At 39.7% G+C, this 27,215-nt stretch overlaps 1 protein-coding gene across 1 annotated transcript in view; it reads left to right on the top strand.

Moving 5' to 3' along the window:
* The window catches only part of LOC117761010 (guanine nucleotide-binding protein G(s) subunit alpha-like), a 28,213-nt gene extending 5,046 nt beyond the window's left edge, over positions 1-23,167 (top strand). Inside the window, exons 3-12 of the mRNA XM_034584546.1 lie at positions 2,187-2,241; positions 2,521-2,640; positions 8,741-8,838; positions 20,313-20,367; positions 20,569-20,642; positions 20,833-20,891; positions 21,024-21,144; positions 21,674-21,804; positions 22,153-22,220; positions 22,563-23,167. Of these exons, the coding sequence (XP_034440437.1) occupies positions 2,187-2,241; positions 2,521-2,640; positions 8,741-8,838; positions 20,313-20,367; positions 20,569-20,642; positions 20,833-20,891; positions 21,024-21,144; positions 21,674-21,804; positions 22,153-22,220; positions 22,563-22,709 (928 nt within the window). The 3' untranslated portion in view covers positions 22,710-23,167. The remainder of the gene's footprint in view (positions 1-2,186; positions 2,242-2,520; positions 2,641-8,740; positions 8,839-20,312; positions 20,368-20,568; positions 20,643-20,832; positions 20,892-21,023; positions 21,145-21,673; positions 21,805-22,152; positions 22,221-22,562) is intronic.
* The last annotated feature ends 4,048 nt before the right edge of the window (positions 23,168-27,215 follow it).

The following is a 27,215-nucleotide window of genomic DNA, read 5'->3' as shown; positions in this document are numbered from 1 at the left end:
AAACATTGCTCCGGGTGTTTTCAAGCCACCCTGTCTTGTGAATTTCCAAAAACTCAATCCCACGTTGATGCAATGGAAACAAAAGTCACATTTTTCTATTCTTCATCATCTGTTTCCTAGAAAGGGCTTTTGGAGTAGGAGCATCATCATGTGCTTATTTTTGGGACATGTCGAACAGATGCTCCTCACAGACTCAGACGCTCTGGAGTTATGACAAATCCACAGTCGGCTGCGACTCCCCGGTCGCGTTTAGCCTCTGGGGTTTGTTGCTCTCTGTGGGCCAGGGGGGGGGCTTTAACCTTACTGGGTTTCCCCTCTGGGTGCAGGCCAGTGCCAGTCTGTGCAAGGTGCTGGGAGAGTGAGGAAGATGAGGACAGGAGGAGATGATGAGGAGTGACACAGTCATATACAGTAGCAGAGGGTTAAGAGAAAAGAGTGAGAGGAGCTGTAGGGTTGAGGTGAAACGAGATCGGTGTGGCAAGTGGGTGTTACCTTTTTGTTTTGTTTTATGTTTTGGGTGGGGGGGTTCTAGTGTGAGGAATGCAGTCTTTCTGTCTTTGGTTGAACTGCCATCGATCTGAGTGAAGTAAAGGAGCAGCAGACCCGTCTTTAGAGTTTAAACCTCTCCTGTCCCCGCTGACAATGTTTCTCATCTTTCTTGTTTGTATGATCAGCTGTCCAAAACCCCCAAATATTCAATTTACTATAACAAAAAACCAAGAGAAAAGCAAGTTGTCACACTTAGGAATTCAGATGCATCATGTATTTGGCCTCCTTTGCCTGAAAAGTAACTTTTAACAGTCAGTTGATTTTTTTTTTTCTTCTGATCAACTCCACAGCCTGACAGATTTATTGGATTGATCGATAAAATAAGCCGATATGAGCCTTAATATCAGTATCTGCATTTGTGTTTGATGATATGAACACTTTTATTTTTCAGAATAAACAATGCAGAAAAAATTTGCATTTATGTCAAGATTTTTCATTAAAATATATTTATTTCCTTTATTCCAGTTCTAAATGAAAAAATGACTTTTTTTGAATGATAAATTACTTCTCTTTCTTAAAGCTTCAGTAATCACTTATTTTTACTTTCACTTTCATTGTTTGTATAAAACGTTTAATGTTCACCAACACAGAGGGAATCGTCCAGTTAGGAAATCGAAAAAGCATTTCAAAGTCGTCCTCTTCAACATCCTTAGTCAGGGTAACATCTCGGTTACAGCAGCGTGCTGTGATGCTGACACTGTCACATTTTCAGCAAAGTCACATTGGACAAAACATATTTATTATCAAAAGATATTCCTCAATGCTTTTACTTTGAAATTCCTCTACTGAACATGGGTATTACAGATTTGATTTCAGTCTTTGCACTGCTGCTGTAATGTGAAGAGAATTGACTTTAAGACAAATATGTGTGACAAATAACCTGTTGCTCTGAAAAGAAATGACGCCATGCAGGTGCCTGACTGTGTAAACAGCTCCGAGGTGGATTCCTTTTGGGAACGTCGGTATCAAACCTGAGATTATATAGTCAAACTTTTCTTTTGTCAGAAAGAATTGTTACAATCTGCAGGTCCGGATTCTGAAAGACCTGTGTGACTTTAAACCTTCACCACTGGTATCAGTGAAGTCCACAGATTGCCTAAACTGAGCCTACTGTGGTGATGCTGAAACTCAGTTTGTCTTTACATACACAAAATGAAGACGAGTTCTGTTGTTTTCTCATGTGGCATCAAGAAGTGCACAAATTGAAGCAACAAAAAAAAAGATATCTGTGCATCTGGAACGGCTGTAATACTGACGTCAGATATCATTTATCTGTCTGTCGAAGAGAAACTGGAGTAGTTTATTATACGTCGCGCATTCCAACCAAACCTACTTAACTATGAAATATAACATTTCTTTGCCATTATTTTGGAATAATTTAAAAGCTGTTTTTGTCGTAAAAACAACAAATCCTGTACATTATCCATACTTGGATTTACGGCGGATATATCTCCGCCAAGTTTAGGAAAAAGTTTTTTTCCACTGATCTCCGTGGAGCCATATTTTGGAAATAATCAAGGTTTTAATTAGAACTTAAGGAAAGTGTTAAACAATTCTCACAGTGAATGATGTCAAATTGTTTTTATGCAATTGTTTTGTGTTAAAAAATGACTCAAACTTTTCTTTGTTCTTCACAGAGAGAAAAAACAGAAAATTCATGATATTAAAAACAACATTAAAGAAGCTATAGAGGTAAGAAACCGAACTTTTGACCCATTTTCAATGATAAAGTCTGATGTCTGAGAATAACTTATTTCTGATGTTTTTACGCAGCAAATAGAGTTTAACTTAACAACTGATGACAATTTTCTGAATAGTTTTAAAATATTGAGAAATGAACCTCAGGCAGCACGTGAAGCTCCTCACTCTCGTAGTGTGAATGTAAAAAGGATGATTATTCCCCCTGTTGTACACTGTGTTTTTTCTGTTAATTGTCGTATAACATTTCCTGCGTCTGTCCTCTCCATGCAGACGATCGTGGCCGCCATGACTACGCTCACACCGCCATGCCAGTTAGCCCGTCCTGCAAACAAAAGCCAAATCCAATATGTCATGCACCAAGCAAACCAGAAGGATTTTGAGTTTCCTACAGTAAGTTGCACTTTGTTTTCCTTCCATGCGTTGACTCTCTGACTTCGATAGCAGCTTGTTTTCTCCTTCTTTCAACTTCATATATACTTTAACAGCTGCTTTCAGTCTGATGTCACCTGGACGTCTATGAAAGTGTTCTGTCCTCAACGTCTTTGCATCTTTTCACCAGAGACCGTTTATAATGAATCGACCAAGCAAGCAAAACCTATAGCTCATTTATTTTGGAATAACTGGTCCTGCAATTTGTGCACAGTTTTTTCAATTGACTAAAAATTGCAGAATTTTTAATGATCTATTAATTCTAAAACAAAAAAAGGCCAAAGTTCCTTGGTTCCTTTTTTAAATTTGAATATTTTCTGGTTTTCAAACTGAAAATATCCTTGGTTAGAAAAAAGACAAAGAATAAGAAAAATTGCTACGGGCATCAACCAAATGATTCATCTTGACAAAAATATGCAGATAAATTGATAGTGAAAGTCTTTTTAAATTAGCTGCAGGCCTAATCTTTTTTCCATTTCCAAAGATGGACTTTCAAAAGTTGCAAATCTAAATTACATCATGGTTTGTAGTTATTTCCTTCTTTAAGGTTTACAGCTGATAAAGTCAGCTACATTTAAGCACACTTAATTCTTCAATACATTCTTATTCAGTGTTTTGTTGTTAAATTAGTATTAAGTATTGATTATAACTGCCCAGTCTGCTGGAGCCTGCAGGTGTAGGTGCTCTATAGGTGAGTGAGGTACCTCGTCCTGTATGAATCCGCCTGATGGTGCGTTTGTGCTCTGATTCAGTAATTAGCAGGTGTGCGCTTGGGAGGCTGTCAATTGAATGAGGCTCTCACCTGAGAGATCCATGGCGCCCATTAACACTGATTGTCTGTAATAACCCTAAATGTGTCCAGAGGGACCTGTCCTGCAGAAACACAGCGGCTCAGAGGGATTCCCCCTGAGCCGCCGTCTGCTCCCAGTGACCTGTCAGGCAGCCGCTGCAGGTCCCAGCGCTGCACCAGATACTTTTATTGTTTTAAAACATCACAGACGAGCCGAACAAAGAATCTATAAACCTGTTTTAGATTGTTAGGAAGGTAACATCGGAGGTTTAACACAGCAGGGACGAAGATCTGTAATCTGGAGGCACGGAATCTGGTTTCCTGAGAATAATTTGCAGATATGTGATGTTGCTCTTTAAAAATTATGGAAGGAGTCCCCTGGATTAATTGAGAAATTATTCTGCAGAATAATCAATATTAAAAATGAATTACTTCCAACTCGTCTTCAAAAGTAAATCCTTATCATTTTCAGTATATTAATGAAAGATCATACATGATTTAATTCAATGCTTAAACAAAGATAATGCAGGTATTTAAAATCTCTTTGATCTCACATATCGTATGTCATTCTTGTCGTCATAAACTCATTGTTGATTTATTTTAAATTATAGTTGAGATCTAAAAGTAACTTTTTTGATTTCTTGGGAAAAAATTGTAGAAAATCATACAATTTCTCAAGAAGAATTAGGAAAATTTAAAAAAGCTTTAATCAAACATTGTGAAACTGTGGGAAATTATACATTTTACTTTAATGCTTCTAAGACATAAATTGACAGAAAGGGTGTGTTATTATTCAAGTTGTTCATCAGTATTGTAATTGTTTACTGATGTGGGAAAAGTGATGCAGATGAGGAGGAAACTCTGTCTTGTGTTTTTCCAATGTGACGGCTTCAGTGATTAAACTGGGTATTATTCTTCCACCAGGTAGATTTGTCTCTAGCTGCTGAGTTTCCAGTGAAGAGTGCGTATTTGTGTGTAAGCAAAAGGAAGTCTCCTGATATCGTCTCTGCTACGTCATGGCAAATTTATTATGCGGGCCTGTCTCGAGCTGACCCTTCCCTCAGGCTGTCAGTCACTAGACTTCTGCTGAGGACCTGCAGGGTCTTTTCGGGGGGGGGGGGGGGGACCAACACTCGATGTGATACTGAGTTTGGTCTTTTTTTCATGTGGGGTAGTGGAGCCTCAGAGCAGGTTTAAACATTGGGGTTAAGCTAAAGTACACCAGCACTACGCTCAAGTATTACACAGACAACGTTTGGCTTCAGCTTCACAGATTCTCGCCGTAGAAGTGAGCGGTCGGCTGTAGAATGGAGTAGAGAAAATATCTGATAGGCTCATCCTCTCATCTGACTCCTCCACCATCTCCTCCTCCTCCTCCCACTCCGCCGCTCCTGGCCTCAGGGCCTACTGGAAACCAGTTGGACTGGTTGACGCTGCCTTCAGCAGGAGAGGAAGAGAGAGGGAGGGAGAATGAGCACAAGGCCTGGCTTGAATCTCCGCAGTCTCTTCTTAATTTCTTTTCAAGCTTCGTGTCTAATCAATTATCCTCCTAGTTATTATTCAACAAAAGTGTTTTTCAGGATATATTAATAATAAAATGGAGCATGTCTTTTTGCAAGATAAAAAAAAAAAAACAGTTACTCAGGCCCTTTAAGTCCCGGCAGACTGATTTCTGCCATCCTCACCTGTCCTGAGCTTCTCTGCTCTGACTGCACAAACAGTGACGACGTCTGCTCTCCTTTGAATTTACGTACTTCATAGGAACAAAAATAGTTTTGAGGAAGAATCACTCTTCCAGGCTGTAGATGTTGTGTGTGTGTATATAAAGACAAATCTCCTGACCCTCCACATACTGCAGCATACTGTACTAATTATATGCAATGTAGCTTTTTTTTGTCTTGAATTTTAGTTTTTTTGTAGTGAATGTGAAGGAAATTTTAAAATGCATTTCTTACTTCCTCTTTAAGATGTTTACAAAAACACTTCCACAAAAAAGCGACACTATTTCCAAATTCACTTCAAAACTGATGAAGCTTCAAAGCCCCTTCATGCTTAAGTATACTGCAGATTTTTCCTCATGCACAATTAACTACTCTAAAATACAATTGGTGTTCTCTATCTTATTCATAATGTTCTTATGTGATTAACATCATCAAATTAAACTTTGCTTGTTTGTCTTAAAATAATCTGAAGTTGATTTCGGCTGCAGGTGAAATAGAGCTTAACTGATAAAAACACATTTTAATACCTAGTTGTTAATGGCTGCTTGTTATATTAGTTTTAAAGGAAAAAATAGGAATTTATGCAGTTTTTTATTCCGTAAATGTAGTTTAAATGTAGTTTTCAGCTGAACTGGTAATTCCTCAGCTTTGGGTTAGAATGCTACGTATAATTTTATAGTCCTTGTTTCATAGCCTTTCTAGGAAACTATGATGAATGTTGATGTAATTATTTTTAACTCAGCTACTACACAAATTTAGAACTTTTCCTTTAAACTTGAATAAAATAATGAGGGTGTACTTAAAAATGTGTAAAACAAACACTTTCTCAATGTCCCTCCTAATAAGTACCAAATAGCCTTTCTGGGAAATACACTCATTATTAACAGCTAAATAATGGAAGTATGGGACTTGAAAATGTAAATGTTACGTTTCAACTTTCTGAAAAGCTGAACTTAATCTAAAGTTTGTCACAGATGACCTGATCTGCTTTATAAGGTCGTTATCGAGACTGATTCATCATATCACATCAATGTATCCTTATACTTTTATTTAAGTAACATCAAAATATGTACGAGATTTGTCATCAGAGAGCACAGCGATATCGACAGATTGTTTTCTGATTGGTCACCTGGTGGATCGCTCAGAAAACCTTTTCCTCAACCTAATTCTGTGGAATTTACCTCAAGATAAATCACATGGTTTCTGAACGTAGGGAGACTACATAACTCAATACAAGAGTTTACATGACAGCGTCTTTCTGTCGTATCAATGTATGTATATGTATAGAGTTAATTATAGAAATGTTTTTCTTTTAAATCAAAGAAACAGATGGAAAAACTTGAAAAACTGTAGATTCATTACCTCCTGTGTGTTTATGTCTGTGTCTATATTCCTGATTCATTCTTGGGTAGAAAGACACAAAAAGATGTTTAAATTGTTGATCAGATAATTACAAGTAGTTTGTTCTTTAAAGTTGTATGTGAAACTTTAAAGTATCAGTATCATATAATATACTATAATTTAACAAAATGTCTTTTGCTACTTTGGGATTATTAAATACAAATTATGTTTAATATAACTATAGCTACGGCTGTTAGGGTTAAATTAAGAGTTACTTACATTTTTAACATGACATTTTTATTAAATAAAGAAAAATATATAACATTATATTACATTTACCATGAAATTGATTTTTAAAATCGCTGTTCTTAAGCGATTAATCAACTCATATTTTATGCACTCAAAATAACAGTTGTCACATTATGTCACAAAGTCTCTTCTCTGCAGTCTGGTTCTTCAGGTTTAATGTAAATTCTGTAAAATGTTTTTTAAAAGTTTTTGTGTTTTTTTAAATTTTTTATTACAAACGGTCTTTTAGTTTAAATAATAGTTTTATTTTAACAAAAGTTGAGGAATTATCCAAACTTTTCCATGGGTTTTCTGCTGTTTATCAAGGTGCAAGTTATGTTCAATTATTAATTAATAATAATATTAGGAATTATTGTCATTAGGGCTGCAACTAACAATGATTTTCAGTATAAATTAATTGTTGGTTTGTTTGGTAAACAAAATCAGTTGATGTCTGTAAATGTTGTTTTTTGGCTGGTGTATTTTGTGTACAAAAATTCCCAAATATTCAATTAATTAAATGTAAGACATAAAAATTCTTTCTTTGGAGAGAGAAGCTCCTTGTCAGCTTGAACAATGAAAAGGTCATTATTTGAATATTCCCCACTAGATTTTTTGATGATCAACTCATATAGATAACACTTCCAGGAAGTAAAAAAAAAAGTGACCATATGCCAGTTAATTTATGCACTTTGTGCTAACTCATATTCCAGCTAAAAATCGACTGTCTCTCTATCTAAATCTAAAGTTAAATAACAAGGAAAACACAGATAAAAGTAGATTTTTACTAAAAGCATCAACTTGTATGTTATGTTATCTCACATAAAAACCTTGAAGACAGGAACAACCGACTCCTCCGGACTCTTTGTGTTCTGTCATTTCTGCTGCTTAGTACAGGCAGCTACTCAACGACATGTCGCATTGTATTTATTGACAAACAACACCGTCCCATTCATTTATTCATATCGGTCACTGACATAGAAGTCATCGCTAAATCCTGCTTACTCTCGGCTGAATTAAGTATTTTCAAGATAGTTCAACTCTGTGGCTCATAATGGCTTATTTGTGCCGGACGGCATTTGTAAGTGATCAAGTGGAGATCGTAGCGAAGAGATAGGCCCCCGTCCAGTGACAGCCAGGCCCTGTGTCAGTACAAAGCTCTCCGTTTCTTCATGAACTCGGTGAACTGTTGTATTTCCTGCCTCTGTTGGAGCCCGCTCATCTGCTGCCGCTCCTCTCCGGGCCGGCCTTAAACTCCAAACTAAGCCACAGAATATTGCTGCCTCCTTCCATCCGTCCTTAAATGTTTTCAACCGTCGAGGCCCAGACGAGAAATAGGGTCGTAAGCCAGAGACACATGTTTAAAGGGGATCATTTGTACGGCTCCCGCAGGCTGGACAGTTGATAACTTAACAAACTTTCCTTCTCTTTAGGGCTACAACTGATAAATACTTTCATTATGGATTTATCTGCTCATTGGTTTCTTGATTAATTGTTTTATTGTTTTGTCAGAAAATGCCCATTAAAAGCTGATGATTTGTTTTTTCTGATCAACAGTTTTAAACCCACATATTTTGAGTTTCCTATCATATATGATAAAGAAAGGCATCACAAGAGAAGCTGGAACCAGAAAATCTTTGTATTTTTACTGATCAGAATATCTGTTGATGGATCGGTGGATCCTCTCTTCTCTGGAAAGCCCAGAAATAATAAAGATATGTCAGAAGAACGATGGCACATTCAGACTCACAGCTGCTATTTCTCATAAAGATTCCTGTTTTACTCGCACACACTCCGCACCTTTCCTCAACCTTCTTTCTGTCCCATCACATCTTTATTTCGGAGCCAGTACAAGAGTCTGATTTACGGTTCTTAGTAGGTGTGGTATAATGTTGATCCAGATCCTTCTGTTTTTCTCCAGGAGTTTTACGACCATACAAAGATGCTCTGGCAGGACAATGGCGTGCGGGCCTGCTGGGAAAGGTCCAACGAATATCAGCTCATCGACTGTGCACAGTAGTAAGTTTCACCTCCTATGCACACGCTTTGGATTACACATATTTCTAAGGGCACAACCATTCGGCGTGCGCGCTGGCAGGGGTCGGGGTGTTTTGCCATGTGGTTTATGTGAGTGCAAGGTGTCAAGGTTCATGATGAGACGCTGACGACACCCAGACGAGAAGTCCTAATGACTGGACCTCATCAGAATCTGTTTCGACGTTGGTTCATCAACGTCGAAACAGAGGAATAAAACCTACATTACTTTAAAAAAAGAGTATTTTTCATATTGTCAGCAAATCCCCTGAAAACACCAGAACCAACATTATATTAGTTTGACTCTATATTTTAGATTTCTTCACCATGTGGCACTTAGGCCCTGGCAATACAACAAAACCTATAAAGCAGTCATGAAATATTACAATTCCATTATTTTTTAAATGGCTTAATAACTATCTAAAACTGCTGTGAACTGTAGTTTTTAGCTAACATTGCTTAAACATGAGTAAACAGTGCATTTGTTAGGGACTATTTCCAGCTGTGGGTTTGGTGCGTAGTCGTAACTCATGTTCATCGTAATGAGGAAACTTGCCGTGTGGCTTTGTGGATGTAGTAATGTTGGTCTGTTGATCTGTCCACCACTTTTCTGGGTTTTGTTTGGATTCAATAAGTTACAGACTTTCATGGTCCCCAGAGGATTCTAATAAATGTGGTGTTCCCTTGAGGTTTTTTTTTTTTATCCCATCAAAAGTTACAAATGGTCCAATTCTTTGGTTTATATCTGCTGCATATTGTGTTTGGTGCCAATTGCCAAACGTTAGCATACTAACACTCTAAACTATGACGGTAAATGGTAAACGCCTGCTAAACATTAGCATTGTCATCATTATGGCTACATAACGAAGGCCTGATTAGTTTATTGTATGTGTTCGTTTTGGTATTTCAAGAAAAACGATCTCCAGACTTCTCCTTTAAGATGTTGTGGTGTTTGTTTGCCGATTGTCCTGTGTATGAAGCAGAAGCAAAGGTTGCACTTTTATGTGTTGACCAATACATTGGTTTTTTTCTATTGGGCCACAGGCTAGTTAGCAGTATTGCTAAACTAGCCTCATGGTTTGTGTGTGTGTTGTCGGTGACAGCGAGCTCAGATCGTATCCTCGCTCCACAGACTCCTGAATGTTTTCGCTGCCAATGTTTTGCGTATCGAAATTATTTGTCACACATGCTGAGACATTTTATTTTTTCCCCCCAAAGCCTCGGCTTCCTGAACCACCTCCTCCGTCTGGCTCTTCTCCCTCCCTCTGTTCGGAACACATGTCTTTCTTTCTCTCTTTCTCTCTCTCTCCTTCCCTCTCTCCTTTCTGTCTTTCTTTTCTCTCCTGTCTTCCATTCTTATCCGCCTCTTTATCTCGGTCAGGCCGGCCTCTGTTATGAGGCATGCAGTGGTCACATGAAGCGGGGGCTCTTGGAGGGTGGAGGCTTTGCTGACTCTCTTCCATGTGTACATGTGTGTTTGTGTACAGTCTGTGCTGCTGCATCGACATGCATGTGTAAGGTTGTCTGGTTTTCTGTACATCAGAATCAGAATTCTTTTAATTGCCAAGTATATTTACACATACAGGAAATTGCCTTGTTGTGGTTGGTGCATTTGGACATAAAAACAACAATCGGACTTTATGCAGTGGTGGAGGAAGTACTCAGTATACGAACTTAAACTGTTAGAGTTTTATTAGATAACGTTATTTAGATGATCAATAAATCCGCTGATTCTTTTTTGATTTAATTCTTATATGGTGGAGAAAAGAAGCAAATCCTGCTGTTTGAGAAGCTGCAGTTTAGAGTTTCCCAACCTCAGGGTTGAGCTATTGAACTCTCTCTTGTGGACATGGACACGGACAACTGCCAACACATAGATGCGTACTTATTCTCAGTTGTATTACTTTCTAGTCCACTTGTAGGACGCATTCGCAGTTGGTGGCCCTGTGGAGTGGCAGTGTCACAACACATTGGATGATGTTTACAAAATATACATCATTTGGAATCTAGCTGACCCTTGCAGATAGAGAAAGTATAACAATAGAGTGAAATTCACTCTGTGGTTGGAATGATAACTGAAACATCACGCCTGACAAAAAGACTGGAAACCATCCTTGACAATATTTTGCATTTTGTATGTGGATAAAAAAAGTAGGATATTTTCTTCTGAAACTGGGCATACTCAAGTACCTCAAAATTGTGCTAAATACAGTAATTCAGTAAAACTGCATTTATTCAGTTAATTGATTAGTTGATCGACCAAAAAATAATCTGGGAGTTAAAAATTCTTCCTATAGTTTCAACTTCTTATTTTCCTTATTGATGAATCTGCTGAAAATGTTCTCGTAGAATTATTTTAGCTATAAAATGTCCATCCCAGATATAGATGTCCAGGTGATGCATTCAAATTGAAAACAAATAATCAGATTAAACAATCATCACAATAGTTGCAAGTTAATTCAATAATTGATCAATTGACTTATCATTGCAGCCATAATGTCATGTGATGGTTACCTGGATATCTTTCAGTTTTGGGCTGTTAGTTTAACAGAACAGGGCATTGAGACTTTAAAGAACAGGATTTGAGATTTCTGAAAATTGCATGCTTGGCCACAGGTGTTTGTTGTTACTGTATGTGATGTGCTGTATGATTGTTGGGGATGGGTTTGGGTTGACCATCTCTTTAAGATTGTGGACAGACAGACAGTCACAAGCAAATGGAGAGACAGAAAGAGAAAGGACTGAAGAGACAGATTGAAAGAGAGGGCTTCCCTGCATTGCGGGACCTCTCCTCTCCTCTCCTCTCCTCTCCTCTCCTCTCCTCTCTCCTACCTCTCCTCTCTCTCCTCTCTCCCACACCCAGCAGCCCCAGTGTTATGGATCAGATGCTGGGCTGGGTGGCCAGACCGGAAGTGCTCCCCTCCCCCCTCTGTATGCTTATGTAAACGGAGAAGCAGAGAAAGAGAGAGGGGAGAGCTATTTTTAACCCAGGCAGGCTGCAGAAGGAGAAAGAATGAGCGAGTGTGTTCGGAGGGAGGCAACTTCAGCATTATTGATGAAGGTTGTTAGCATTAAATGAAAATGTCAACCCTCGATCAGCGCGGGAAAAAGTCAGGGCCACCCCACATAGTCCGTGCCTCTCTCTTTCTCTTTCTTTTTTTGGTTGAGAAATCTAATTATATCATCCGATTCATGTCGTGATAGGAATAAAAAGAGAGAAGTAATTGATAGGCTGGTGATGCTTTGTTGTCTCTGACGAGGAGGAAGTCGCTGTAGCTTCCCTGGGAGTGTTTCTGCTCCGTCATACTTCTGCATGGAGGGTTTTTTGTTGTTGTTGTTGCTGTTTCTTATCAACACTTCCTGACTGCTGTTATGTTTGTGTTTGTGAGGACATTTTGGTCCTTGATTACATGTGGATGTGTTGATTTCAAATGGATTGCTGTAACAGTAGGTAGTTTACATATAAGTCCGAACAGCGTCCCCCCGTGTGTCCCTGACGGGGGTGAAGTGTTTGTTTTGTCCCAGAAGACGAGGCCTGTCTGTCAGGTTTCTGTTGTTTCATCCCCACAGAGATCCTGCAACTTTCACACGTTCCTCCCGGTTGTAAATCACTTCTGAGATCACAAACAAACAAACAAAATGTATGAACATGAGAGTGTTGAACTTTTCCTTTGAATAATAAGAGGAAAGACATCTGTTAAGTGGAATGTGGAATAAACAGAAAAATAAATGCAAACACGTGGCCCAAAGGGAACTTGTGAGGAGCCCAGTCGGTCATGAGATGTTGCCGACTGGTGGCAGACGGTTATGGTTTTGTAGGCAGTGAGTGAAATTGTATGAAGTGGGCCGGTTCACATGCGGCATGTCCTTTTCACCTTCACAACTGTCTCCAGTGGTGGGTTTGAGGAACTGAAACCGTGACAGAGTGTGTATCAGTTTATACGACTGGATAAAGAACAAAAGACAAAATGATCTTCATACATCTGTGTTTATGTCGTGGTGTCTTGTTGTGATTGGTTCAGTTGGAGCTGCACGATGTGTAAAATGTCCGCAGGAAAAACACACTGCTAGCCAGTTAGCCAGTTAGCCAGTCGGCTGTTTTTCCTTCCACTGTTTCTCTATTTTGAACTGATCCCGATTATTCATTGCTGCATAACATGAATACAACTTTAATTCACTACATTAACACAACATTGAGTTGCATCAGTTGGATTTTCAGCAGTGGTGGTGAAGACAACTCCCATGATCCCACGCTGCTTCATGACGTCATCAAACTAGGTCTTTTTCATTACTGTTGTGATGGGAAACCCCTAGTGGCCGAAGTTCCTTTACTTTTAGTAGGAAAAGTTAAAAAGCAATATAGATGATAGCTAGTTGTATGTGCAGCTTTGACAGTCTCCTAAAGCAAGGCAGTTTACATCACGGCCTTGACTACAGCTGTAGCGGATCTAGAGATCGCATTGCACTGACTGGTACAAAGAGTAGTGCGGCTCGCGCTGCAACTTTCTGAGCCCGAGAGAAAACTGACCCAAGTTTGATAAGTTCACCGATCACAACCACGTGATGTTTGAGGAATCAAGTGGATAGATGAGACAAACTGACCAAAACTGACTGAATGAATATCATTTCAAATTTTTATGTCCAAACCCAGTTTAACAGGCTTGTGTCAGGTATCCACACTCTAATACACTGAGCTGGCAGGTGAGATATATAGTTTTTTTAACTCCCTAATATCGTTAGCAGCATTGGCCTCTAAAAATCCATATCGGCCTGGCTCTGTTTTGCACTGTATATGTTTATTTTATAGATTATATATATTATACATAGATTATAAGAAATAATAGTTCAACCAAAAATAAAATAACCAGTAGTTTTCCGTCATTTCAGGACCTGTTTAACTCTTCCTGTCAAAGCAACACCAGGAAAAAAACTGTAGTTGCCTTCAGGAGTTGCCTGATTATAATTTTTAAACCTTGCCCCAAGTTTTTAACCAGGACTTCAAACCACATAAACAGAAGTAGCGGGTTAATAGTTGCCCTAACTCTTCCTATCCAGGTCCAGGAGGAGGAATGTGACAGAACGACTCCATACCTCCTGTATCTGTGTGTGAGTGTAGTGTCGCCTGGCACCGACCGAGGCATATTCATCATCAGTCGATTCTTTGAAATATTGTCCCTGGGATAATGTGCCTTGGTGTGAATCCCCCCCTCTGACATCCTCTCCCCCTCTCCCCCTCTCCTCCCTCTCTCTGCCTCTCTGTGATGTGTAGTGGTGTTTCTGCAGGGACAGAAAATGGCTGGGATTGAGTCTCTGAGTCATCGCGAGGAATGAGGGAGTGAGGGGGAAGAGAGGGGGAGGAGGAGGAGAACGAGAAAGAGGGACTTTTTTGGAGGGGTTCGGTGGGGGGGGGGGGTCTCGTTGTGTGATTACTTATTGTGGTGTTTGATCCAGGTGAGATGTAACATCTGTGCTGATGTGTAGCGTGAGTCAGGTACTTTAAGTTTGAGCTCGTGTGCAGAAACTTTGTCGCCGTCATGTCACTGTATTGTGATGTTGTGAACGCTGTGTGTGTTCAGTGATTGTGCCGCTCCCAGTGTTGAGCTGCTGTTCAACAGGCCACCGCTCCCAGGACGAGGTTTACTCTTCGGTCTTTCCTTTCTTTATTTCTATTTCTATTCCTTCTTACCTTACTCTCCTTGTTTTCTTTTTTTGTTAATTCTTAATCTGTGTGTATTCTTTTACTATTTTGTTTTCCTTTCACTTTTGTCTCTTTCATAAAATCTTTCTTTCCCATTTTTCTTTTGGTCTTGTAATTTCTGAAGTTCTCAAATTTTCTTCCTCTTCAAAATTCAAGATTGAAGAAATGTATTGACATTGTATAAGAACAACGAAGTTAAAATGAGTGTCATCTTTAAATCAAAATGTTCCTGGTATAAAGATTAATAAAGGAAATATTCAAATTTAAAAAGTAAGCAACTATTATATTTTCTCATTCTATCATTAATTCTTGACTGTATTTCTTTTCTCTTTTGTTTTTCTGTCTTCTTTCACTCTTTCCTTCTGACTTTTCATTCGTTAAATCTTAATTTTTTCCCTTTTCTTTTCCTCTTGTCCTTCTTTTTGTTCATTCTTAACTTCTTTAATTCATTCTTTGTTCTTTCTTTTCTTTCCTTCCTCCGCTCTCTCTCTCTCTCTCTATCCCACTCTCATTCCCTGCATTTCTCTCTGTGTATCTCTTTGTTGCTCGCTCTCCACCTCTTCTGTCATTCTTTCTCTTTCTTTTTCTCCTCTGTCATTCTCTCACTCCTTCTTTCTGTCTTCCTTTCTTTCTCTTTTCTCTCCCTGTCTGTCTCTCCCTCGTTCTGGCCTCACTCCAGTCGCACAAGATTTGGAGCCGATTGTCTATTTATAGTGCCTGTGGTTCTGTCGCCATGACAACCAAGCTGGAGGCCAGGGCGCCAGGGAGCTATTTTTGGAGCAGCGCTGTAATGTCAGACACAGCCTTCTCTCTCTTTTCTTTCCTCCTCTTTCTCTCTTTCCTTCTCTCTGGATGGGCTGTGTGTGACTGTGTGTGACTGTGTGTGACTGTGTGTGACTGTGTGTTTCTGTGTGTGTGTGTGTGTATGCCTGTGTGTGTGTTTGATTAAGGATTGGCTGGTGAAGCCTTTGGTTTGGTCGCCTTGCAATGTGAAAGTACAAAGAAGCAGTAATCGCTCCGCTCGGTGGACTGTGCACGATCTTTCCCTCTTTTGAGGAAGCGCCAAAACCCTTTTCTGACTTGACTCTGCGTTTCAGACGCTGTTCGTGAAGCTTCAGATTTTCTCTTGTGCAGAGTTTGAGTTCAGGATCCAGTTTTGACAAATACGTGGTTTAGGAGTCAGTGTTTGCTCAGAGTTTTACGTTAAAATGTTCAAGTCATGCTCTTCAGATGATACAGTTTTATGCCAAATGAAGTAAGAAATATGAAGTCATAGCAGTTCTTTCATAAAATTTTGGGACATTTCTAAATGTAGTCTTAGATCATAATGAAATTAATCAACATTATATACCCTTATTTTAATTCCATGTAAATATCCTGAATATTGATTGTTCACCAATATCTCAGTTGATGAAATATTAAGTTGTATTTTCTGTTCTTTAACACTTTTACCTGTTGCAGAAGTTTATTTACATAAACATGATCAATTTTCTTGCTGCTTTTGAGTTATGAGAGTTTGACAGAAATATTAAATTATTTTTGAAAAACAGATTTGGGGACTTGATCCTGTCGGCCAGCTCAAATGAATGTTTGTGTGTGTGTGTGTCGCTGCTGGTATGCGAGGGGCGATGGTCCCCAGATGTTTTGTGTTTGCATCACATTAAAGTTTAAACCATAAACTCTGATAGTTATTAACTTGTCAAAAGCATAAACATATCGTTATTGGGTTTGTTGTCATAAATAATTGCTCTTCTAACGATTAATGCTCTCTGGCCAGACATTTTTAATATGATCATGCAAAGTTAATATTCAATTATAACATCATGATTTTAAGATTAAAGCGAAAAAGGCCAAGGTCAGAAATGTGAAACTCCTCTGCATCCTGCACAAGATACCTGATTATTTACAATGTTTTTCATCTCCGTAAACGAAGCTCATAATTCGAGGATATTTTCCAGTCCAGCTGTGAGTGTGTAGTTCAGAGCTGCTCAATCCTGTGTAGATCTGAAGATGTAAACTAGCTCATGATCTGGGTAATACTTTGTCTCGCTGCTGCCACTTTAACAAAATACATGGCATGAGTACTATTATTATTATTATTATTATTATTATTATTAGCCGTGTTGGGTCAGTGTGCTGCTGTTGATGCTGAAGCCTCTCGTGTTCCCTGCATGTGAAGATCTAAGTCTGAATTAATTTGATGCTATTGTTGCTGCTGTTGAGATGTAGATGTAGGGCAGTGTTTAACATGCATGTTGGTTCAGTTGTTATCTTCACTGCAAGTGCGATGGGGGCATAATTGAATTGGTGTTTGTGGAGCTTCTGGAAGCGTTTTCAGATCTATTCCTGGAGGGAGCTGCAGAGACGAAGATGGAGCAAATGGGGAAGATGAAGAAAATTGCAAAACTAGTTTTCAAAGCCTTTTTTATTTTTTTTAAATAATGAATAAAGAAAAACAAAATAACCCAGTTGATGTGTTAATAGCTAAGCCCGACCAATTTATCAAGAAATGTAAACCAATATGAGCCTTTCACAGACTAATGCAGAAAAGATATGCATTCCTGTTTTTTATTAATTTTAAATATATCATATTTTTTGTGTATTTTATTAATTCAAGTTCGACATATTTGGTGGAATTTGTTTTTATTGATAATTGTTTATAATAAAGTTTATGGTTAATCTGTTAAATATCAAACATCTGTTACATTTACTTGTTTTAATGGTTTAATAACAATATCTTATATTTATCAGCCTCCAAAGATCCATATCAGTCGGGCTCAATTAATTATAAATAACTGAAATATAAAAACAACCCTATCACAAAAACTAAATAAACGGATGATTTAGAATATACATGTACTGTGTAGCTTTTTTTGTTGCTTCTATATTTATGCTCCTCTCAATCGTTGGACATGCAAACCAAAGTCAAATGCAACAGAAGGTTTAAAATAACCACTTTATCTTTTCTTGTAAATACAGAGTTATTTCCATCACTAGACAAGTGTCCTGTGTGTATTTCCAGAGTTTCAGTCAGCCTGTCTGCTACCTCAGAATAACCCTGACAGGTTCTACATGAGACCGCAGACCTCTCTGTTACTGGGGCAGCCACCACTATTATTTAGTTCAAGTTACTAGGCACTGTTATTATTGGCACTTCTCCTATTAATAGAGAGAACTGCTAAAAATTGAGCAGCGCTCGTCCTGGGCGTGTCGACGCCTCAGACCAGGGCTGTAGATAAACACACTTGGCCTCGGCAGATGTCTCTGTGTGGCAGCCATGTTAAGTCTGTCATCATCTGAGCTGCAGCTTCTAGGTTCTGTCACGTCCTGAATATTCCTGTTTTCTTATTTTGGAGCTCAGCATGGGGATGTTGTGGTGGGATGAAGTTAGACTGTCACAGGGTCTGACCTGTGGACACGGGGCAGAAACAGGCCGCTTGGGCTGAGCAGGGCTGTGGCTGTGCTGCCATGGCCGAGGCGCTGTGGAGCTGAGCCACTCGGCCCCTGCAGGGAACCGATGGTACCAGACTGGTTGGCTCCTTCGTCGCGTCCGTGTGTGTTTTTTATATGAATATCTGTGTCAGTGTGCGTTTGTGTGGAGATAGGCACATGGGGTTCTCTTTGTTCCCCGAGCTGTTTGTCCTACTCGGTTTCTCTTTGAGTCTCATACTGACGCTCTCTCCTCTTCCCTGAGTCAGTGTCTGTTTCCTGTCTGTCCTTCTGTCTCTGTCTGTCGAGTACAGTACCCTCTGCGGACCCAGCCCCCTGTTTCTCTCAGTGTGCTACCTGCAGCCCTCCTGTCACATTTCACCCCTGCCTGCCACATTCCTAGTTATCTCAGAGGGGGTTACATACCTTTGCCCCAAGAGGCAGCTACTAGGGAGCGACTTGCCTTTCTAGTTGTAAGAACGGCGAGCAGGCGGATCTGTCAAAACAGACGGCCGTGCAGGTATCAAACACGGGCAGTGAAATGTGTCTGAAGACATGTGAGCAGGGATACAGTCTGAAACAGAAAATCCCAACAATAGTTATAGTGAGATAAAGTTACACAATACATAACTAACATTGATTGCGCTCATAAGATTGCAATACCCTCCACCAAGGCCCAGCTGTCCCCTTAAACCCAATCATGTACCAATATCAGTTCCCTAAATGTGCCTGATTATTTTTTTTCACTTTAAGATCCATGAGGAAAACAGTGAACATTTTTGAAAAATCACGTTATGTTAAAGAAAGTGAGAAAAATTCCTGGATTCGCAACCACATCAAAATTAAATAGGTTCTTTCCTGACCCATGTCACCTCCCCCCCACCAAGTTTCGTGGAAGTCTTTCCAGTTGTTTTCATGTAAACTTGCTCACAAACAAACAAACTGGGTAGAAAACATTAGATCCTTGGCAGAGGTAATAAGAATAACACTGTTTTCACTTCACAATAGAGCTTCCTATGGCAAATGTTGGAGAATTTAGAATTTGAATTGAACTGAGCTGGATTTGATTTTATTGTTGAATTGATCAACATGAGGAGAAAGCAGTGTTTTTAATACGCTCTCTGTCGCAGGTGTTTTTCACGCTATTGTTTAAAAACAGGATAAGTTCAGTGATCATATATTTCCAGTGTTATTTACTTGGTGATTGTAATAGAACCTCATGAGTTTGAGAGTTTAAGTCTGTTACTGATGCAGCAGCTGTAGAAGTCCAGCTCCAGCAGACGATTCCTCCACTGCTAATGTGCTGCTGCTTCAACCTTCAGAGGAGCCGTGGTTGGAGAAAACCTGCAGCGCTCTGGTCTGTCTGGTCTGATCGATGCAGGCCAGTGGGACACTTATGATAGTTGCCGCTTTGGCCCAAAGATAATCACCAAATTCCTCCCAGTGTAGCACCACTCCTCTTTCCACTGCCGCAGCACAACCACTCCTGCTCTTAGTCCTCCATACTGGTTTTTTTTCTTTACATCTGAAAGTACTGTGAGGACAGCTGGGACGTTTAAAACCTCCATGTTTGTCAGGAGCCCACATGAAGGAGGAGGGATTATTCGTCATTTGGTTTTATTCTCTATTCTCAAGCTTCTTTGGCCACAAGACAAATGTTTCCCCGTCTGATGCTCACGGAGCCGTAGCCTGCAGTCGTGTCGTCTTTCTCGAGGCCTGTTTGTGTGAGCGCCGACTTGTTGCGGCACACGCCTGCAGCAGGTGACCCTGGTACAGTCATCATGAAAACATCAGGGCGACTCACACACCTTGAAAAGCAACAGCGACGAAGGCCAGTTCATTGGAATAATTAACACGCGTTTGGGTTGGAGCTCTGCTAATCTGAAGCGCCACACACACACACACACACACACACACACACACACACACACACACACACACACACACACACACACACACACACACACACACACCTCTCCTTCTGTGCAAGTACTACTACAGCGGCTCCATTGATGAGGCTTCTCTGGTCTGCTGGTGACTCAGACTGCCTCAGATCTCACTGTGAATTAGAACACACGCCCCCTGGTGGCCGTTTAAAGACCCTTATCCTCCATTTTTCTCTGTGTGTGAGAATATTAACACATTACACTGCAGTTTAGCCTGTATGATATTTTTGCTTTGATAACAAAACATGACAAATAGAGAAAGATGTGTTTACTGTGATATAATAAATATTTTATAAATTGCTGTTTTATCTTGTTTACTATGTTGCTGACTTTACAGCAGCTGAGATCTAACCTGAGTTTTTTTTTTCTTCCTTTTTGTTTTGCAGCTTCTTAGACAGGATCGATGTGGTCCGGCAGAACGACTACACACCCACTGATCAGGTGAGATGTTCAAACTCCTGCAGTCGTTCATACTGAATAACTCTGTATCATTAACACAACTCTGACTGCATCTGCCCACTGTAGTGTTGAGACAATTCATCCTTTAATCGATGAAGTAAAATAAAAAAATATGCTTATTCCAGCTTCTCTTGTGCTTCTTGTGATTCCTTAACTTATTCTCTTATCTGCTTTTCTTTCCAGGACCTGTTGAGATGCCGAGTTCTGACATCCGGGATCTTCGAGACGAGATTTCAAATAGACAAAGTCAATTTCCAGTGAGCTGAGATTTAAAATTTATTTCACTTGTTTTAAGATAAAGAACTTTCATACCAATGTTTACAATATGCAAGACACACTGATTTTAGCATAGAGCATGTTTAATCAAATTTTTCCCTCAAAAATATCTTCAGGATACTTTGTCTACAACCAGAGTTAATGAAACTTTAAACTTCCTCTGTCTCGCAGTATGTTTGATGTTGGAGGTCAGAGGGATGAGCGTAGGAAATGGATCCAGTGTTTTAACGGTAGGATGTTTGTTGCTTCTAAAGATTTTTTAATTAATTATTTAAAAATAATGATTGACTCTTAAAGTCTTGAAATGTTTGTCGTTGTTAACCCTCCTCTGTTTCGTGTGTGTCTCTGTGTGTGCGATACAGATGTGACAGCCATCATCTTTGTGGTGGCGAGCAGCAGCTACAACATGGTGATCAGAGAAGACAATCAGACCAACAGACTACAGGAAGCCCTCAACCTTTTCAAGAACATCTGGAACAACAGGTCAGAGCTTGTGTTTGTGGATTTTGTAGAAATTAAAACATGAAACTAATTATTATTAGATCACAATCTGTTCACCACAGGGAGACAAAAGGAGGAAATGAAGCTCTTTAAAAAATAATACTCATCAAATAAATACATACTGCATTCACACTATAGAAAAACAAATGTGCTTATATTCCTAAACTACATTTACTATACATTTATTACAGCAGTAAAGTTCCAGCCTGTGCCCTGTAATGCTGTGTTTTGCTGTTAAAGTAGAAGTTAACAAAAATGTATTGAAGAGTTTTGTTTCCTCTTTTTATTCTCTCTCTATGCTGTGATAGCAATTGTACACATATACTTCACCCCATCAACGTAATCATACTTACAATTAGTGTAAATGTGACTGGTACTGATTGCTCTGCAGCTTAGAATTTTTCCCTGTATCACATCTTTTGGGTCCTTAAAATGAACATGCAAAGAAATCTGGCTCTGAGCTCTTTCTGCATTTCCCCCCCCCCCCCCCCCCCCCCCCCCCCCCCGACAGGTGGCTACGGACCATCTCAGTAATCCTCTTCCTGAACAAACAGGACCTGCTCGCCGAGAAGGTTTTGGCAGGGAAATCTAAGATCGAAGAGTATTTCCCGGAGTTTGCACGCTACACTACACCTGATGATGGTGAGAGGTTGACGCTGATATGTGTGTCCACCACACATCCATTCATCTTGATGTGGAGCGGCTTTATTCAAATGGTTCAGTGCAGATAATGAGCTAGATTTACTCTAAATAAACCAACGTTATAAATAGTCTGAAAGGACAGAGACTGTGCATTGAGTAGTTACTGAGTAGTGGTTTTTACCTTCAAATTAAATGTTTTTGATCATCTGACTGAGCCATAACCTCATTTACAACCTGTGTTTTTGTCCGACTGCATGTGTTTGTATTTGTTTCTGTTGTTGAGCTGCATTGATGCTCCACACTGTGCAAAGTCTCTTAAATCTGACCAGATTTCTTCTTTTCCAACAGCAATACCAGAGCCAGGTGAGGATCCTCGTGTCACAAGGGCAAAGTACTTTATCCGGGACGAGTTTCTGGTACGTTCACACCTCATGTTTTACCTATTCTAGTTTGTTTCCTTGTACATATATGTTTTTATGATTTTATTTTGCCTGATTCACAAATAGCGGAGCAGAATTTGTAATCAAAGACCAAACCTGACATTTACTATTTTATTAATTACATCCTCTTAAGCTACTCTCCTCCATTTTACTTTTAAGAACACATTTTTCCTCGCTATTTCTAAACCAGTGAAGATAAACTGGACCTAATTTTCAACGGTAAAAGGGTTTTAACTTTGGAACTTGACGGGCGGTGCTGATGACATGTTGATGAGTTAATCTGACACTAACTTCTCTTTGCTTGTGTGTCTCCTGCAGAGGATCAGCACAGCCAGCGGGGACGGCCGGCATTACTGTTACCCCCACTTCACCTGCGCGGTCGACACAGAAAACATCCGCCGCGTCTTCAATGACTGTCGCGACATCATACAGAGGATGCACCTACGGCAGTACGAGCTGTTGTGATGGGGAAGCGGCGCCCGGTCGACTTATTTACCTACCGTCCTACCTATCTTCCCCCAACCCCCCACACCCCACCCACCACCAACACGACCAGTTAGCCAATCACCCCCCTCCCACCCCCACCCCCTCCACTTCCACCAACTTCACCAAACGACTGAGCGAACAAGTCAGCGACTGACCGCCTGCCCTCCCCTCCACCCCGATACAACTCCTCCCGCTAACACAGTTTCAGAAAAAAACCCATCGTGGAAAGATGTTTTGTTTTTATGGATTCACCAACAACAGTTTCATCGACTATTATCCAGGACTGATTCCTGTACTCAGCCACACTTCGACCCATGAAAGAGGGTCGAGACTGGAATCTTTGTGCAAGCTATTCCTCCTTTTAGCTCTCTCTCTATCTCTCTCTCGCTCTCTCTCAGATATATGAACACACACTCGCAGGTACACACACACACACACACACACACACACACACACACACACACACACACACACACACACACACACACACACACGACAGCATTAGACATTCAGAGCCCCTAAATAGGTTTTAATGTCTCATATCTCAAACACATACACACACACACACCCTTTTAATACCAAGCCCTCCTGCTTTTAACAGTCGGCAGAGGCTGGATTCAATAATGCATCCTGAGAGAGAGGTAGTTTATTCACCGCGTGCTGATGACGATCCAGGAGGAGACAGGAAGAAGAAGAAGAAGAGGAAGATGAAAATGGATGGAGAGTGGCAAACTGACACAGCGGAGGGCTGTGATCCTTTTTTCTTTTTCGTGCCCGAGGACGGACTAATTGACTAACGGCTGCCTGCGGTCGTGAGCGTGACTCGGACATAAGACCACATGGCTCACATGACCTGCTCTTCAGGAAATCGTTTGAGGCGGGGTGGCAGAAAACAACAAAAACAGAAAGGAGGAGAAAAAAAAGAATAATACCATACAATGCATAAATCCATGCATACCAGTGAACTTCATGCAGTGCAAAAAATCCAAGCTATATAAATATATATATATAGATATTTATATATGAGTGTGTATATAAATATGTATATATATAAATATTATATATTCCTGTAATAACACAATTCAACTTTTACGTTTTTGTTAGTTTTTACCCCATGTTGTGTGTTGGTGTACACTGTGTGTGTGATCTGCCTTTGTGCACCATTGAAACCCCACTACACACACATACACACACATATACATCCTGGTCCCCCTGCCCCTGCTGCTATTCGACAAATACAGAAAATAAAGAAAGACGAAAGATTTTATTTAATAAGGAAAAAAAAGATCAACACAAAAGGAAAGCATGAAGTAAAAAACGACTTAATGAGACTGGATGCAACACATTAACCTGGTAACACACACACACACACACACACACACACACACACACCAACATGCTCCAGCCCTCACCAGCACCCTCCCTCTCCACACGAAGCCCCACCCCCTCACCTGTCGTCTTGTTCTCTCACCTCGTCCCCCGCCCCTCCCACCTCCCACCTCCTCCCCCTCCCGGCTTTAAGTACGTCTGTCTTTATTTTACTGCTGGACTATTATTCTTGTACAGACTGTAAAATGTATTATTTTGTACAACTTTATTGAAGAAAAAAAAATTAACTTGTAGAAGATCCCTGTGCCTTGATCACGACTGTACATGTAAAAATGAGCTAATATGTAAGTTATGTTTCACTGCGCTGTACAGCTGGACGGGTCCATCCCACCTCGTCCGTGCTAGCTCACCCCTCCGCTGGGGGCTGGGGGGGAGGGGCATCGGATCGGGGCGGAGGCCTTTTGTCTGTTGCTTAGTTTCCTTATTTTTTGTTTTACCCCCCCCACCCCACCCTACCCCACACATTTGTTTGTTTGTTGATTCATTTGTTTTGCTTTGACTCTCCTTTGGTTCATATAATAGGATTTGAAGAAAAAAAAAATGAAGAAGAAGAAAAAAAAAAAAAAAAAGATAATCAGACACACCACCTTAATGCTGTGTAGTGAGAGATACTGAACCCTAACACAATTTAATATATATAAAATATATTTGAGATTTTATATTTTATATATATGTACTGTACACTTATATCTATCTCCCTTGTGAGCTGTCCCCCAGCTTTCCTTTGCTTTCTGTCAGTAACATCTGCATACATTTTCAGAAGGTGGCGATTCTGGGTGCAGTGGGATGGGGATTAATTTCTTTTTTTTTTTAATTTTAGCTTTAACTCTTTTGAAGGAGAGGGAAATATCCAATTGCAAAGCATTGCTTGTTTCTACATAAACCAAATTCTTTTTGCTTAAACAAGAAGAAAAGGTTGTATTAAGTGTTTGGTTCATTCCTAGTCTCGGTTCACGAGATCCTCACCTGAGAAATGCATCACACACACTTCAGTGGCCAGTTTGTTAGGAACACCCAGTGAAAACTGATGCAGTCTAATGCTACAGTCCTGCAATTAGTCTGACTTCATTATGATGAGGGCAAACTCAATGCTAGAAACACATCCCAGTAAAGCAAGATGCAGATAATGATGTTTATTTACTTATAGGTTAAAGTAGGACGATAAACAGTATCAATATTCAAGTCAAGATCATTTTCATCAATAGTAATATCACAAATGTCCATCATACATCTATATGTTGTCTATGCATTGTAGAAGCACAGTGAGGAAGTATAAACATAATCAGTTTAAATATACCCAAGATTCCTAGAGTGCTGTTAATAAAGTGTCCACCTTTAATAAGTTGATATTTATCATGATAATTATTGATATACTGATATTATTGACATATATTTTGGGCCATTTCACTCAGCCCTAGGTTTTAGCAATTACAAAAACTAGAGATTACAAATTGCTTTACTGGGAATAAGGTAAAAGAAGAAAAAAATAGGATTTCAGATGCCAATTTTTGAAAAAGGATATTGAGTTTGCTAATAACAAACTGCTGCCTTCAAATCCGTAAGGTTCAATTTGATTTCTCTCTGAAACAGAAGTGCATATTGTTGCATTAGACTGCATTAGTTTCCGGTAGGTACCTAATAATCTGACAACTGAGTGTCAACTGCACCAGCAGTGAAGCACAACTGTCACAGAGCCGGGTTCCCTAAACACACTACTTTCCTCGTGAAGGTTTATAAAGATGCAAATATGGTTTCAGTCATGAAGAAGACACCACAGCTTTATTTCTCCCAGAATTGGATTTAACACTCCCAAGTTATTATTTCCTTTGGTCTGACAGAACTGACATGAATGTTGTAGATCATTATATACTAAATTCAACACATGAGAGGGGTACGCAATGAAAGAATTAAGAACAAGTAGTTTTCATCCTTTGCGGTTTTACTTTGACTTTTAAAGTGTATATATGAGGTTGTAGACCAATATTCTACAGTAACCTGATGTAATGACTTTCAAAATGCATCCAAACTCTGCCAGGATTTGATAAAAGCCTCCTGGATCAGGAAACTTGACACCTGAGAGGATCAGAGCTTGTCCTTGCAAGATTAAAACAAACTAAAGTCCCAACATTGAGATTGAAGAGTAGAGGAGCAGCACGTCACAAGCTCATCTGTCATCACAGAGATCGTGCTGATACCACTTCTATTTTCATTGGAGCAGCAGGTTTATGAGCTGAAGCTGATAATTCCTCCTTCGGTAACATGATTGACTGAACACTTCCAGGGTCACACCTCAACAGAGAATTGTGCTGTTGTGCAACTGCACAGTTATTTCATGTTTATGCAAAGAATGGAGAAGTGAGTGATGAAAGGTGAAGCTCCTCTGAAAGCTCAGGTGAGACTACACCTGTGGTCAGAGAGGTGCAGCCTGATTGTCACTTTCAACTAAAGCCATTCTGTTGATTTTAACTTCCAAATACATAACATGATCAAAGGTACGATGACACCTGAATATTAAAACTATATTTGATTGTTAAACATCTAATTCCTCTAACATGGGCATGAATATGCAGCTATAACAGCCTCTGTACTCCAGGGAAGGCCTTGCAGGACATTTCTGAAATATGCTGCTGGACTTAAACTCCTTTTCAGCCATATTTCAATGTAAATTAACCATGAGAAACAGCCCAAAGTAGACAAAAGTATGTGGAAAGTTCTTTTTGGCCATATATTCTAATACAGCTGCATTTCTATACTTTATATTTAATCAAAGCTCTTTTAGTAACGTGATAAAACACTTGTTTTACCCACTGTTCACTCACATTCCGAACAGTGCGTCTCTTCCAGCTTTCAAGGGTTTTATCCACAAGTCGCTGCAGGCACGATGTCCTCTGTGGAAATGTCAACCATGTCCCTGGTGTTTTATTTGTACAAATATTAGGTATGGAAGCAAATAATGGGGATAAACATTAGAATTTTTATAGGCATTAGTCACCAGGAATCAGAATCTGGTTTCACTGCCAAGCAGGTTAACACATACAAGGGATTTGCTGTGGTGTATTTGTGCAAGTATAAATATAAAATAGGAAACACACATTA

Source organism: Hippoglossus hippoglossus, chromosome 5, assembly GCF_009819705.1.
Source record: "Hippoglossus hippoglossus isolate fHipHip1 chromosome 5, fHipHip1.pri, whole genome shotgun sequence".
Taxonomy (NCBI): domain Eukaryota; kingdom Metazoa; phylum Chordata; class Actinopteri; order Pleuronectiformes; family Pleuronectidae; genus Hippoglossus; species Hippoglossus hippoglossus.
Note: the sequence above shows the minus strand (reverse complement) of the source record. Positions and strands in the feature narration are given on the sequence as shown.